The sequence below is a fragment of the Meles meles genome, chromosome Y (genome assembly GCF_922984935.1).
Source record: "Meles meles chromosome Y, mMelMel3.1 paternal haplotype, whole genome shotgun sequence".
NCBI lineage: Eukaryota > Metazoa > Chordata > Mammalia > Carnivora > Mustelidae > Meles > Meles meles.
This window is the reverse complement of record NC_060088.1, coordinates 9,551,283-9,564,951: the sequence shown is the minus strand read 5'-3', so window position 1 is coordinate 9,564,951 and position 13,669 is coordinate 9,551,283. Positions and strand designations below refer to the sequence as shown.

The window sequence follows — 13,669 nt, the reverse complement described above, 5'->3', positions numbered from 1 at the left end:
ACTATCAGATCAATTTTTTCAGAGCTCTGGAATCTCACCCAAACCCTAAAAATCAAAGGAACATTTAACAAAGAAAAAACCTGCTACATTTCAGTAATAGAGCCTTTTGGTGTTAACTTACCCACCTAGCATGGTGAAAACCTAGTGCCAGTATGGTTTACTAGTTATAGTAAGGAAGAAATACAGACCTTGTTTGCAATGAACTATAAATGTATTTTGACTCTGGAGTCTGCCTTTACACTTTCTGCCTTGAGTCTTTAAGCAAAAAGGACTAAACTGGGGACTTTGTCAAAAAGTGTAAAGGTGAATACACTGACTCAGTCACTAAGGCAAGAGATAACAAACAGGACAAGTAGCACACAAGAGAAATCTTAAAAAGACTCAGAGATTGGGAAAAAAAAGTATAAAAACATTAGTGCTTTGAAAATTCCTGTGTATGCCAGAAAAATCAAGAAGGCTGTACATATCCTAGAACATTCTTAGAAAAGAGCTGGAGAGACCCTAATTTCACTTTAGGCTTACATTTAAGATAACACCCAAATATAATGAAAGAAATCTAAGAGTTGTGAATAGCAGGGCTAACCAATGAAGGAATGCCCCAACACAAATGTAATCTTCAAGAGCAGAGAAAAAAAAAATTTTTTTTTTGGCTGTAATATTTAGTATATCTCAAAATAAGTAGCTAACCACTAAGCTAATGGAACAAGGACCACACATGACAAAGAAAAAAAGTCTAGAAAAATGATTAAAAGCAAACAAAGAAAACAAAAAAAAAACCTGCCACTGAAAGCAATAGCAACAAACTGTGGGAAAGGGCAGGAGCTGCTTTCCAGAGTTGTCATAATACAACTGGACGATTTGAATTAAAAAGGAAAAAAAAAATCTCTGGGGGTGTTAAGATGACAGAGAACTAAGGCACCCTAACTAGCTGCCTTCCTCAAACACAGCTAAATAAATATCAACTCATTCTGAACACCCCAGAATTCAACTGGAAGTCTTCAGGAACAAAGCTGCACAACTACAAACAGAGGAAACCACCTCTGGAAGCTTCTTAAAACAAGCTGACAAAACCACACCTAAGATCTAGCTTTATTTTTGAAATTAAAAAAAAAATTAATTACATTTTACTTTTTTTCCCCTCCAAAATGACAAGATGGAAGAATTCAGCCCAAAAGAAAGAACTGGAAGAAATGCTGGCCAGGGATTTAATCAATACAGATATAAGTAAAATGTCTAAATTAGAATTTAAAACAAAACCATTGTAAGGATACTAGCTGGGCTTCAAAAAGGCATAGAAGACACTAGAGAATCCCTCACTGTAGAGAATAAAAGAACTAAAATCTAGTCAAGCCAAAATTAAAAATGCAAAGACGGAGATGCAATCCCAAATGGATGATGCCATCACAATGATGGATGAGTCAGACCAATGAATCTGTGATACAGAGGATAAAATTATGAAATATGAGATGCATGCAGAAAAAGAAATCAAGGAATCAATCCCATTTGCAATCACACCAAAAACAGTAAGGTATATTACCAAAGAGGTAAAAGAAGTTAAAGTTATGTACTCCATAAACTACAGAACGCTTATGAAAGAAACTGGAGAAGACACAAATAAATGGGAAAGCAACCCAGATTCATGGATTGGAAGAATAAACTTTGTTAAAATATATGTACTACCAAGAAAAAAAAAGTTTGTTGTACCCAAAGCAATCTGGACATTAAATGCAATCGCTATCAAACATTACCAGCATTTTTCACAGAGATGAAACAATCCTAAAATTTATATGGGACCACAAAAGATCTGGAATATCTAAAGCAATTCTGAAAAACAGAAAAAAAACTGGAGGCATCATGATGATTAAACTGGAGGCATCATGATGATTCCAGTTTCCAAGCTATATTAACAAAGCTATAGTCATCAAGACAGTAGGACACTACAAAACAAAACAAAACAAAAAACAGTATGGTATAGTCACAAAAGCAGAGAAACAGATCAATAGAACAGAAGACAAAACCTACAAAAGGACCACATCTCTGTAGCTAACTAATCATCACTAAAGCAGGAAAGAATATCCAGTGGAAAAAAAAGTCCTGTCAACAACTGGTATAGAGAAAACTAGACAGCCATGTGCAAAAGAATGACACTAGAGTACTTTCTTACACCATAAGCAAAGATGAATTCAAAACTGATGAAAGACCTAAATGTGAAACAGGAAGCCAATCAAAACCAGGCAGCAACCTCTTTGACCCCAGCCACAACAACTTCTTACTCTATAGGTCTCCAGAAGCAAGAGAAACAAAAGCAAAAATGAACTACCAGGACTTCACCAAGATAAGAAAACTTTTGCACAGCAAAGGAAACAAACAACAAAAGTAAGAGGCAGTCTACAGAAGAGTAGATATTTGCAAATGATGTGTGTAATAAAGGGTTAGTATCCAAAATCTATAAGGAACTTATCAAACTCAAAGCTCCCCCCCAAAAAAAATCTAGTTAAGAAATGGGAGGACATAGACACTTTTCCTAAGAAGATATGCAGATGGCTCCAGACACATGAAAAGATGATGGACATCACTCATTATCAGGGGAATACAGATCAAAACCACAAGGAGATACCACCTCACACCTGTCAGAATGGTTAAAATTAGCAAAAGAAACAATAGGGTTTGGCAAGGATATGGAGAAAGAGGAGTCCTCTTGGACTGTTGGTGGGAATGAAAACTGGTGCAACCACTCTGAAAGACAGCATGGAGGGTCCTTAAAAAGTTAAAAATAGAACTAACCTACAATCTAGCAACTACACTCCTAAGTATTTACCCAGGAGATACAAAAATACAGATTCAAAGAGGTACATGCACTCTGTTGTTTATAGAAGCATTATAAAAATTAGCCAAACTATAGAGAGAGCCAAATGTGCATTGACTGATTAATGGATAAAGAAGAGGGGTATATTTACAATAGAAAATTATTCAGTCATCCAAAAAAAAAGAAAACAAGAAAGAAAAAGAAAAGAAAGGAACAAAAATCTTGCCATTTGAAACGATGTGAATAGAGCTAGAGAGTAAAAAAGTCAGGTAGAGAAAGACACATGCCACATGATCTCATTCATAGGTGGAATTTAAGAAAACAGAGGAACATACATGAAAGGAAATAGGGAAACAAATGGTAAGAGACACTTAACAATAAAAATCAAGGGGCGCCTGGGTGGCTCAGTGGGTTAAGGCCTCTGCTTTCAGCTCAGATCATGATCCCAGAGTCCTGGGATCGAGCCCCGCATTGGGCTCTCTGCTCAGCAGGAGGCCTGCTTCTCTTTCTCCCTCTGCCTGCCTCTCTGCCTACTTGTGATCTCTGTCTGTCAAATAAATAAATAAATAAAATCTTAAAAAAAATAAAAATCAAACTATATCTCTCTCCCATTTCAACAAAAAGCTTTTCTAGACTCTTTTCAAAATAAGAAAAATGTACACAAGACTCTGCTAACTTAAACTGAATCAGAATAACTTGAAGAATGAGAATATATACATAAAAGGAGAGTGTACCCAGCATAATTGTGGCTAAATAAATAAATCAGATATAAATACAGAAATTGAACTGCATGATTGTAAACTATGATGGATTCCATTACAATGCATGATGACAAAAGATCCAAACAAATATAATACAATTATTAATATAAATCCTGACTCCACTATGATTAATGAGTACTTGTACCCCAAAATGACACACACCTGATAGAGTTCTTCCAAGCTGTATTTAACACAGATATTGTTCTGGATAGCATGTACAGCTTCTTTTAATTTTTGCCATGTTCCTTCAGTATAGGTTTCTAGTACCAGAGGTTTATCTAAAAAATTAACACAAGATTATGGAGCAAAATGTTTGGAGGACAATGTCAAATACTATAAAATGCAATATCATCATACATTTAAGACAAATTTATTTTAAACACGTATGTTGAGACCATTCAGTGGGTAAAAATAGTCTCTTCATCAAATGGTACTAGGACAACAAGATACCTACATTCAAAAGAATGAAGAAAAACTGCTATCCTACTATATTAAAAAAATTCAAAATTAAAGGCCTAAATATAAATATGAAAGCATAATCTATAAGGCTTTCAGTAGAAAACACAAGGATAAGTCTTCATTACCTTGGGTCTTGCAATAGATTCGTACATAACACCTAAGGTATGAACATTAGATAATTTATTGGAGAGCTCATTAAGTTAAAATGTAAAATTTCTGTGTATCAAAGGAAAATCAAGAAAGCAAAAACACAACCCTCAGCATATGAGAGAATGTTTGTTAATCATATAACTGGTAAGTATCAACTATGTTTGAATAAAAAACTTTTGCAACTCATCTACAAAAAAAAAAAACCCAATTAATAACTAGGCAAAGGATTTAAACAGACATTTTCAAGAATATATACAAATTGCCAAGGAGCTTACAAAAAGTTGCTCAACATAATCAGTAGATACATTTAAGTCAAAACTATGACATATCACTTCATACCTACTAGGAGGATATAACAAATTTTTGACAGGATGCAGGGAAATTGGAATTCCTGTACATTTCTGGTGGAGATATAAAATTACGTGGCAGGTGGAAAAGTTTAGCAGTTCTTTAATTGAACATAAAATCACCATGTGATCCCACAATTGTCTTCTTGATATCTATCCAAAAGAACTAAATACAGGCATTCACACAGAATCTTATACGTAAATGTTCAAAACAGTGCGCATGTCCATACAATGGCATTTTATTTAAGCTGCAAAAATGAAGCATTCACACGTCACACCATGACTGAACTTCAAAAGCACTATACTACATGAAAGAAGGTAGACAGAAAAAGCCACTTGTCAAATGATTTCATTTATATGGAACATCCAGACTACGTAAATCCACAGGGACAGAAAGCAAACTGCTGACTGCCAGGTAGAGGACAGAAAGGAAGGGAAAAGGGATGGACAGGGAAATGATAATGCTTACGACTATGGGGTTTCATCTTTGGGTGATTAAAATAACTGATTAAATGAAAATGATTAAAATTATTTAGTTCAGAATTGGGGGCATCCAGGTGGCTCAGTCAGTTAAGCATCTGACTATTGGTTTTGGCTCAGGTCATGATCTCAGAGTCCTGGGTCAAGCCCCAAGTCAAGTTCATGCTCAGTATGGAGTCTGCTTGTCCCTCTTACTCTCTGACCCTCCCCCCATTCTCTCTCTCAAATAAATATTTTTAAAATGTTTCAGGATTAGACTGAGGTGGTAGTTGTGCAGTATTGTCATTTACTAAGTATACAACTGTACACTTTAAAGTAGTTAATGTCTAATCTTATGCTATGTGAATTTCACCTCAGTAAAAATGTAAGCACAGAATGAAAAAGAGTCTCAACAAAAACTTTAAAAGTTTCATGCTTAAATTACTAGACAAAAATCATGTTCCAATTAAATATAAGGTTCTACTTTAAAAGTTGGTAAAGCCTAATAAAGAAAATCTACAATAAGAAAAACAGTAATACAAAATTAAATACAAATTAACTGAGCCAGCAAAACACCAAAATCCAAGCTTTGGAAGGGAAACTATTTATGCACATAGTTAAGTGTCATATTACATATTTACATTCTCTATATATCCTATATAGATATAATTTTTAATATATGTATTTATTGCACACATACATTTTCATATAAATTAGGCCACCCTAGAAGGCAAATATCAAACCAGAAATATGTATTTTTAAGGAAAATTAGTATTTTTATTTCAAAATTCTTTGGTGGTTGTTAGGCAAAGAATAACAACTTCTAAAGTAGGTTTCTTTCCTTCTTACCTCCTTTCTTTTTTTCTTTCTTTCTCTCTTTCTTTCTTTATTTATTTGACAGAGATCACAAGTAGGCAGAGAGGCAAGCAGAGAGAGAGAGAGGAGGAAGCAGGCTCCCCCATGAGCAGAGACCCTGATGTGGGGCTCAATCCCAGGACACTGGGATCATGACCTGAGCTGGAGGCAGAGGTTTTAACCCACTGAGCCACCCAGGTGTGCCTCTCCATCTCCCTCTCCCTCTTTCTCTCTTTCTACTTTCCTTCTTTTCTTTAAGTAGGCTACACTTTCAGCATGGAGGCCAACAGAAGGCCTGAACTGAAGACCCTGAGACCAAGACCTGAACTGAGATCACCAGTTGAATGCCCATCTGACTGAGACATCCAGGCACCTCGGGTTTCTTTTTTTATAACACATTCACACTCTCACTCCCAATAAATTTACTATTATTTTTCATTCCTGAAGGAATGATTATTTTAAAGCCTGAAAAACATTATTGATTATGCTATGAAAAAAGGAGTATGAAGTGTTTCTTCAAATCTATGTTTTTATGTAAAAATGTCACCAAAAAATATTAAAAGTCATATATTTGATAATGATGATCAAGAGAAATATTGCAATGGTCCATTTCACTGCATCAGAATACATTCTAAATTTATTTTTAGTGTTGTAAAATCTGAAACAGAAAGGCATATTTTTTATATCCTTCATGTAGGAATATGGAATTAGTCAAAAAACTGTAAGATATTGAATATAGCTAAGCTCTAAGTATGAAAATACAAATTAAAATAAATTACTAGTATTGAGGGACACCTGGGAGTCTCAGTGGGTTAGGCCTCTGCCTCCAGCTCAGGTCATTATCCTGGGAGGGAGCCTTGCATACATCTCTGCTCAGCAGGGAGCCTACTTCCCCACCTCTCTCTGCCTGCCTCTCTGCCTACTTGCGATCTCTGTCAAATAGATAAACAAATAAATAATTACTAATACTGACTAAAAAAAATGAAAACAATATGCATAGACCAGGGCATTCCAGTTGCTAACATTTATCCTATAAAATACTAAAATATTTTAAAAATTGGAATTTCAATTCAATTTTTTTTTGAATTTCATTCAATAATGCAGGACTATAACATGAATTCCAAAAACTCATGCTATTTGAAATATTATTTAGTTCCTAAAGACTGCTTTTTTACACTTCAACAATCTATCATCAAACTTCTGCATAATAAATCCAGCACTCACTAGGTTCTGGATAAAAAACAAAGGGAAAAACCAGAGGGGAAAATGTTAAAAATATTTATTTTAAAAGAAAATTTGGCATGTTAAACAGAAATTTTGTGATATTTGAAGTTTTACTTACAATGAAGAGCTGTACTTGTGCAGGAAAGAACTGAATGTAGGAGTTATTAAACAATATTAAATTATAATTATAATTATATAAAATATAATTATAAATTAACAATATTAATTAAAATAGAGAATGTTAAATTGTTTTCCAGTAATTAAAGATATCAATGAGATTGGCATATGTCCTTTAAACTCTGTAAGCTAAAAATGAGCAACCAGATACCAAAAATGTTTTTTAAAATTCAAACATATCCGTGTATGGATTTCATTTTACAAATTTGACGTGAAAAGAATTGATTCAATTATTCTGTTGAGTTCCTAATTTTTTATATTAGTATTTCCTCAGAATTTTTTAAATGCTAAAATGCATCTACTCTGGGGAATGGATTTTCTTATGATTTCATTGTTTATATCCAAATGCATACTTTTTCACCAACACTCTGTAACTTATCAGAAATTTAAATTGTTGCCTTTTTACTATCTATGTGAGACTACTTTTTGGTAATAGGAAATCCACTCACTGAGAAAAGAGGATACAATATAATCTACAAAGTTGTCGCAGTTGAGAAAGGTATTTCAAAGTCAAACAGACAACTTAAAATGTAGTTAAGAGGGAAACAAAGAAATGAACCATGGAGTGATCTTTGAAAGGGCAAATGTGGTTATATCATGGTCGAGACTCAGGGCTTCAGAATGCAAAAAGAATGTTCCTAAATCTTGTAAAAATTAACTGTGCCTTGGAAAATATAACAGTATCTCTTCGAATTTAAAATAGAAAAGCAGCAATAGGGTATAAGGAGCTAAAACTGAAATCTTAATCAAATGATCATTATGTTACCTTTAAAGTTTTTGATTACTAGTTTTTTGACAGACCCAGTGCCAAGCTTAATACTGGCAAAACTAGACAGAGTCGCAGGGGCTTCAGTCAAATCATCTGTGTGATGGTCTGCAGCCACAGAGAAAACTACTAAGTTTCTGTTTTTAAGCTGTTCTTGTTCCTGAGAGGCAGAAGCAGATGAAGATGATGATGAGTCTTCCTCAGCCATTTTCACATTAAGTCCTATAAAGTTTAAAAAAAAAAAATTAAAATCAAAGAAATCCAGTTTATAATTCTGTCTACTAAGATTTAAGAAGCTAGATAAAAGGAGAAAGATAAAGATCAGAAACAGATAAACAAGGGGTGCCTGGGTGGCTCCTTCTGTTAAGTATCTGCATTTGGCTCAAGTGGCAATTCCAGGGTCCTGCTCAGCAGGGAGTCATCATCTCCCTCTGTCTATGCATCCACCCCCTGATCATGCATAAATAAATGAAATCTTTTAAAAAGAGAGAGAGAGATAAACAAGAAAAGCATTTAAGGCGCTCCTGACCCTTGCTGCTATATTTTAATTTTTTTTTTCCCTTAATAGTACACATGGAAGCAGATGAAGAAAGACGACCACCAAGTATATATAATCTCCACTGAAATGGACAACACTAACTGCCAGATCAGGAGGTTGAAATACTTTGAAAACATGAAAATAAAGAGAATGAAAAAATGAATAACTATCAAAACAAAAAAAGGAAAATAACCAAAAGCAAAGGAAAACAAAACAAAACTGAAACAAGAAGAGCGTTTCAGTGATAACATAGCAGAAAATGAGAAAATGATCCTGAAAGAGTTCTGTCGAATAGAGCAAATTTGGGAAGGAAACACTAAAGATTAGAAAATAAGAGAAAGTGGGAATCAGAGAGGGGGAAAAAAGAAAAAAACATAAAACAGAGAAACTCAGGGACAGAAAATGGAAAGCAGAGTGAAAGAAAAAAAAAAAATATGCAAGGCACCTATAGTAGTACATTTCACAACCTGCTGCAACAAAGAGCTACCCTGAGGAGAAAAATAAGACAAACAAACCCAAACCACAGAAATAGCTAAAAGAGGTATCAATCAGACATGAAGAAATGCAGTTCTGAAAGTTAGAAAAGGCAGAACATAATGCATTTGTTAATGTATTTTGGAATGTAACAGTAAACAAAAGAGTCTCTGGACTCTCATGAGACATCCGTTATAAAGGTTCAGAAAATCTAGCAAGTCTCAAACTGAAGATGCAAAATGAGAAAATACATAAGGAAAAGCTGATGCATGGGAAGAGAGAGGTGAGTTTAATGAGAATTTAAAGGAGGAAAAAAAAGTAGAAGCAAAAGAGAGAAAGGGTATATAAGAAAAAGAAGGGGAAAACCAGAAAGAAAATAAAAGAAAGAGCAAGGAAATAATATTTACTTACAAAATGAGAGAGCATAAGTAAAGCATGATAAAAATGAATATATGGATAAAAATGAGAGAGATTTAAGGGAAGAAAGGGTAGCAACACTAGACTAGACAGAAACAAATATACAGGGCAACAGAAACCCAACAAGACATTTTTTAAAAGCACCGATGAAGAAACAAACACGTCATCACAAAGAAAATGACAACACAATAGACTCAGAAAAAGAAATGAAAGGAAGGAAAGAAAGGCAGAAGAGGAAATCAGGGGCAGGAAGGAAGCATAAGAAAGCTTAAAGCCAAAGATATTGCAGGAGAAAGGATATAAAAAGATTATATTGCCTAAGCACATGAAGTCTGAACAGTACAGAGATACAAGGCAAAAATTCTATCTGTGAAGAACTCTTTCCCTAAAGATAGAAGTAGGGAAAGAATGAGTGAAAAGAAAACAAGGAAAAGATGCTCTAGAACTGGAGAGGACAAATTTATGAAAAGACTAATGACTTTAACAGAAAGAAACAAAGATCAATACTATTACTTAGAACCAATTAAAAAACAAACAAACCAAAAACAAAACAAAACCAAAAAACCAAACAAACAAAAAACACAGGAGACAGAAAAATAGGAACAGATGAACATAAAAAAATGGGTAGACAAAAATATTCAAAATTAGATTAATAGAAAAAACATACAAACAAAAATCAAAAGTAACAACATTAGGGACGCCTGGGTGGCTCAGTTGGTTGGGCGGCTGCCTTCCGCTCGGGTCATGATCCCAGCTGGGATCGAGTCCCATATCGGGCTCCTTGCTCAGCAGGGAACCTGCTTCTCCCTCTGCCTCTGTCTGCCTCTCTGCCTACTTGTGATCTCTCTCTCTCTAACAAATGAATAAATAAAATCTTTAAAAAAAAAAAAAAGTAACAACATTAAAAACATGAGAGAAATCACAAGAAAATGTGGAAAAGAAGAAAAATACCTTAAGAGCGTCCAAGTTAAACAGCACTGAACTACAGAATAGACCGACAAACATTAAGACTCAAAGTCAAAATAGGTGTATGAAAAAGAAACCAAAAAATACATCAAATACGTAAAAGAAATATATAAAAATGTAAAAGCCTGACGAAAATAGCATGTTAAGTGGAAAACTAAAAAAAAGACTGAACGAGGGTCAATAGAGAAAAAGTTCACACACATCATCGGTGTTTTGTGAAATTAACGAAATCAAACTGTTTAGAAGCCTGATAATCACTGAGAGCTAAAATAGCAACACGTTATTCTTAAGATTAAGGCGCAATGAACTAGTAATAATTTACACATTTTTTGTTTTGTTTTTGGTTACTTGCCTCTGAAAGATGGAAAAGTACCTCAGAAGCGACCGTTGACTACCCCCACGGCCTCACGGTCTCGCGATGCGAGACTTGAACTTGTCTTCACCGGAAATGACGGCGTCCAAAATTCCCATTATGACCGAGAGTTGGCACGCGAAATTACGCCGTGGATTCAGCAAGGAGGAAGAGAGAAGGAGCTAGAGCCATGTTCATGGCTCTGTCATACAATTACAAGATCCTTAACACTTTGGGAATAAATAAATAAGTAAAGAAAGAAAGGAGGGAGGGAGGAAGGAAGGAAGAAAGGGGGGGAGAGAGATTGGGTCAGATCATTGAGCCCCCAAATGCATGCATTTGAATTACTTGAATGTGGGACTTTAATGTATCAATTCTGTAGATCCTTTCCATGGGGAAGGAGGAGTCAAGCCTCTCGTCCGCTCTGTTTTTAACCAATATATAAAACCTGCCAAAAGTCATTAGTGATGATATAGGGGAAAATTACCAGACAGCTTAATTAAAGGTATAAAGTTCTTCATCTTCTTACAAAAAGAACAATTATTCTGGTTAGCTTTTATCTTTGTGCTGCATGTCCCAGGAATTTTGTTAATCTCTACGTAGACCACATTAAATAATATAGTTAACTGAAAATTTTTGTAAATTTTTGTGTGGATGTGTAGATGAAAACAAATTTCATTTATACTTTTAATTTCATTTTGCTACAAATCATAGTTAATAACTGGAGTTACTTTCTCCCCATGTGCATGTTTTAGTGCCTGCCAGTAATTGCTACTCTCACCATTTTATATAGTTTGGGTTGCTAAGTCCTTTAAATCACTGAAAATTAGTATAGTTAAACAAAATGTAGGTACATGTCCACTTATGACAAATTTAGCAAAAAATATTTGAATCACTATATTGTATACCTGAAATTAATAGTACACTGTCATGTTAACGAACTGGAATCTAGTAACTTAAAAAAAAATATTTACCTCGTTTTCGTATAACAGATGAAACATACCCATTGTCCTTTTTATTAACCTTAAAAATTCTAAAAATTTTTGCATCCTTTCAGCCTGGTCTCCTTTGTAGTTGCCGAGAGGAACAGTGTACTGAAAAAAAAAAAAAAAAAAAGAAGCTAATAAGTAACTGAGTGCCAAGTACAACGTAAATACTTCATTACAGTAATTTCATTTAATTCTCTTACTAATTTTAGAAGATGTAGAAACACTACTTGGTCCAACTCTTCAATAGGAAAGAGAAGTTCAAGAAAGTTAAGCACATTACTTTTGTATATAGCCAAGGGAAGAGATTTCACGATTCTTATAGTACTGCAGGAACCATTTATTTATTTATTTATTTATTTATTTATTTAATTTCTTTTTACCCATAGTGCTGAGCAATTGTGACACTAAAAGCATTACCAAAAATATGATATTTATGAGAGTCAGAACTTTTGCCTCTTTTATTCCCATCTATATTCCCATCCATTTCCCATCTATAAACCCCTTAGAATCTAACAGCGCAATAAATATTTTCTAAATGAAGTGAATCATGTTTTCAGCCTTTGGGAAGATGAAATGAAATACTGATCCCCATGATTCACAAATAGTAAGCAAGGGTCAGATTGAAAAACTTCTGACTTGTGCACAGAGTCTACTTCAAACTCTGACTCTTGAATCTCTAAATCATGACTATTAAGGCCCATTAACAAGGATGCTTCAGCCTTCTTTATGCCTTGGATAACAGAGATGTGTTCTCCAGAAAGAAGAATTTAGCAGTTAAAATAAAGGTTACGGTGAATCAATAGAGTATTCTGGGGTCAGTGGTACCCATTTTTCTATTCTTGGACAATTATTTCTATATTTTCAACAATCTTCCTTAACAATATATTGCTCTGAGTGAACTTCATTTCTCCTCTGAGATCCAGGTCAAAAAGTGACTAAAATTTCAGCACTGTCAATACAACTTAAACTCTCTCTTTCCTCAAAATCTAAACAAAAGAAAGGCACTACCATCTTCCTCTTCTTTACTCACTAATTTGTATAAATGTTAACACTCTCTCTTCCCCAGGTGGGGTAGAAGGTCAGGAAGAAAGGTAAAAGCAAATACAAAAATTATAAGAAAATCCAAAATATGTAATTTTTTTCTTCTTCTAAGTTTAACAGATCATGGTAAGATACAAAATGATTTTGAACATGATGCAACTGGAGTATCTTGTCCTAACGACCTAAGTTAAGTAGAAACTTGATTTTTTTTTTTCCCTTCTACATATCCCAACACTCTCCAAAATACCTACAGTTGATTTTTTTAATCCTCTGGGCATCTTACCAGAGTTCTTATGTCTGATATATACTGCTGACATTGATTTGCTGACATTATGAAAATATCTTACCTCCTTATTCTGACAGATGAACTGAAACTGAATTATTTGCTAATCTAGAAATAAGATATTTCGATACAAACTTTTCCAAAAGTCCCTCACAAACATTCATTAATCTTCCTCCATTCTCTAGTCTTGGACTGCTGGGCCACAAAAGAATCTTATTTAACAGTACTAATAGAGGTTCTCGTTTTACTTTGCTAAAGTGGAAAAAGACCTTATTTGGACTATCAGCTACTTACAAGTTGTTCAAGAATCCAGAGTAGGCTGTTGTCATAGTCTTTATAAATGTTGCCTTGTAAATGGTCATTGGGTATCTCTATCAAGGGTACCTTCAAAATAGTTTTTTTTTTAAGATTTTATTTATTTGACAGACAGAGATCATAAGTAGGCAGAGAAGCAGGCAGAGAGAGACGGAGAAACAGGCTCCCTGCTGAGCAGAGAGCCCGATGTGGGGCTCAATCCCAGGACCTCCGAGATCATGACCTGAGCTGAAGGCAGAGACTTTAACCCACTGAGCCATCCAGGTGCCCCTCAAAATAGTTTTAATTTT

The 13,669-nt window shown here is 34.5% G+C and overlaps 1 protein-coding gene across 1 annotated transcript in view; it reads right to left on the bottom strand.

Moving 5' to 3' along the window:
- The window catches only part of LOC123935861 (cullin-4B-like), a 109,757-nt gene extending 101,530 nt beyond the window's left edge, over positions 1 to 8,227 (bottom strand). The window contains 2 exon segments of the mRNA XM_045996700.1: positions 3,730 to 3,845; positions 8,005 to 8,227. Coding sequence (XP_045852656.1) covers positions 3,730 to 3,845; positions 8,005 to 8,212 — 324 coding nt within the window. The 5' untranslated portion in view covers positions 8,213 to 8,227.
- Positions 8,228 to 13,669: the final 5,442 nt, after the last annotated feature.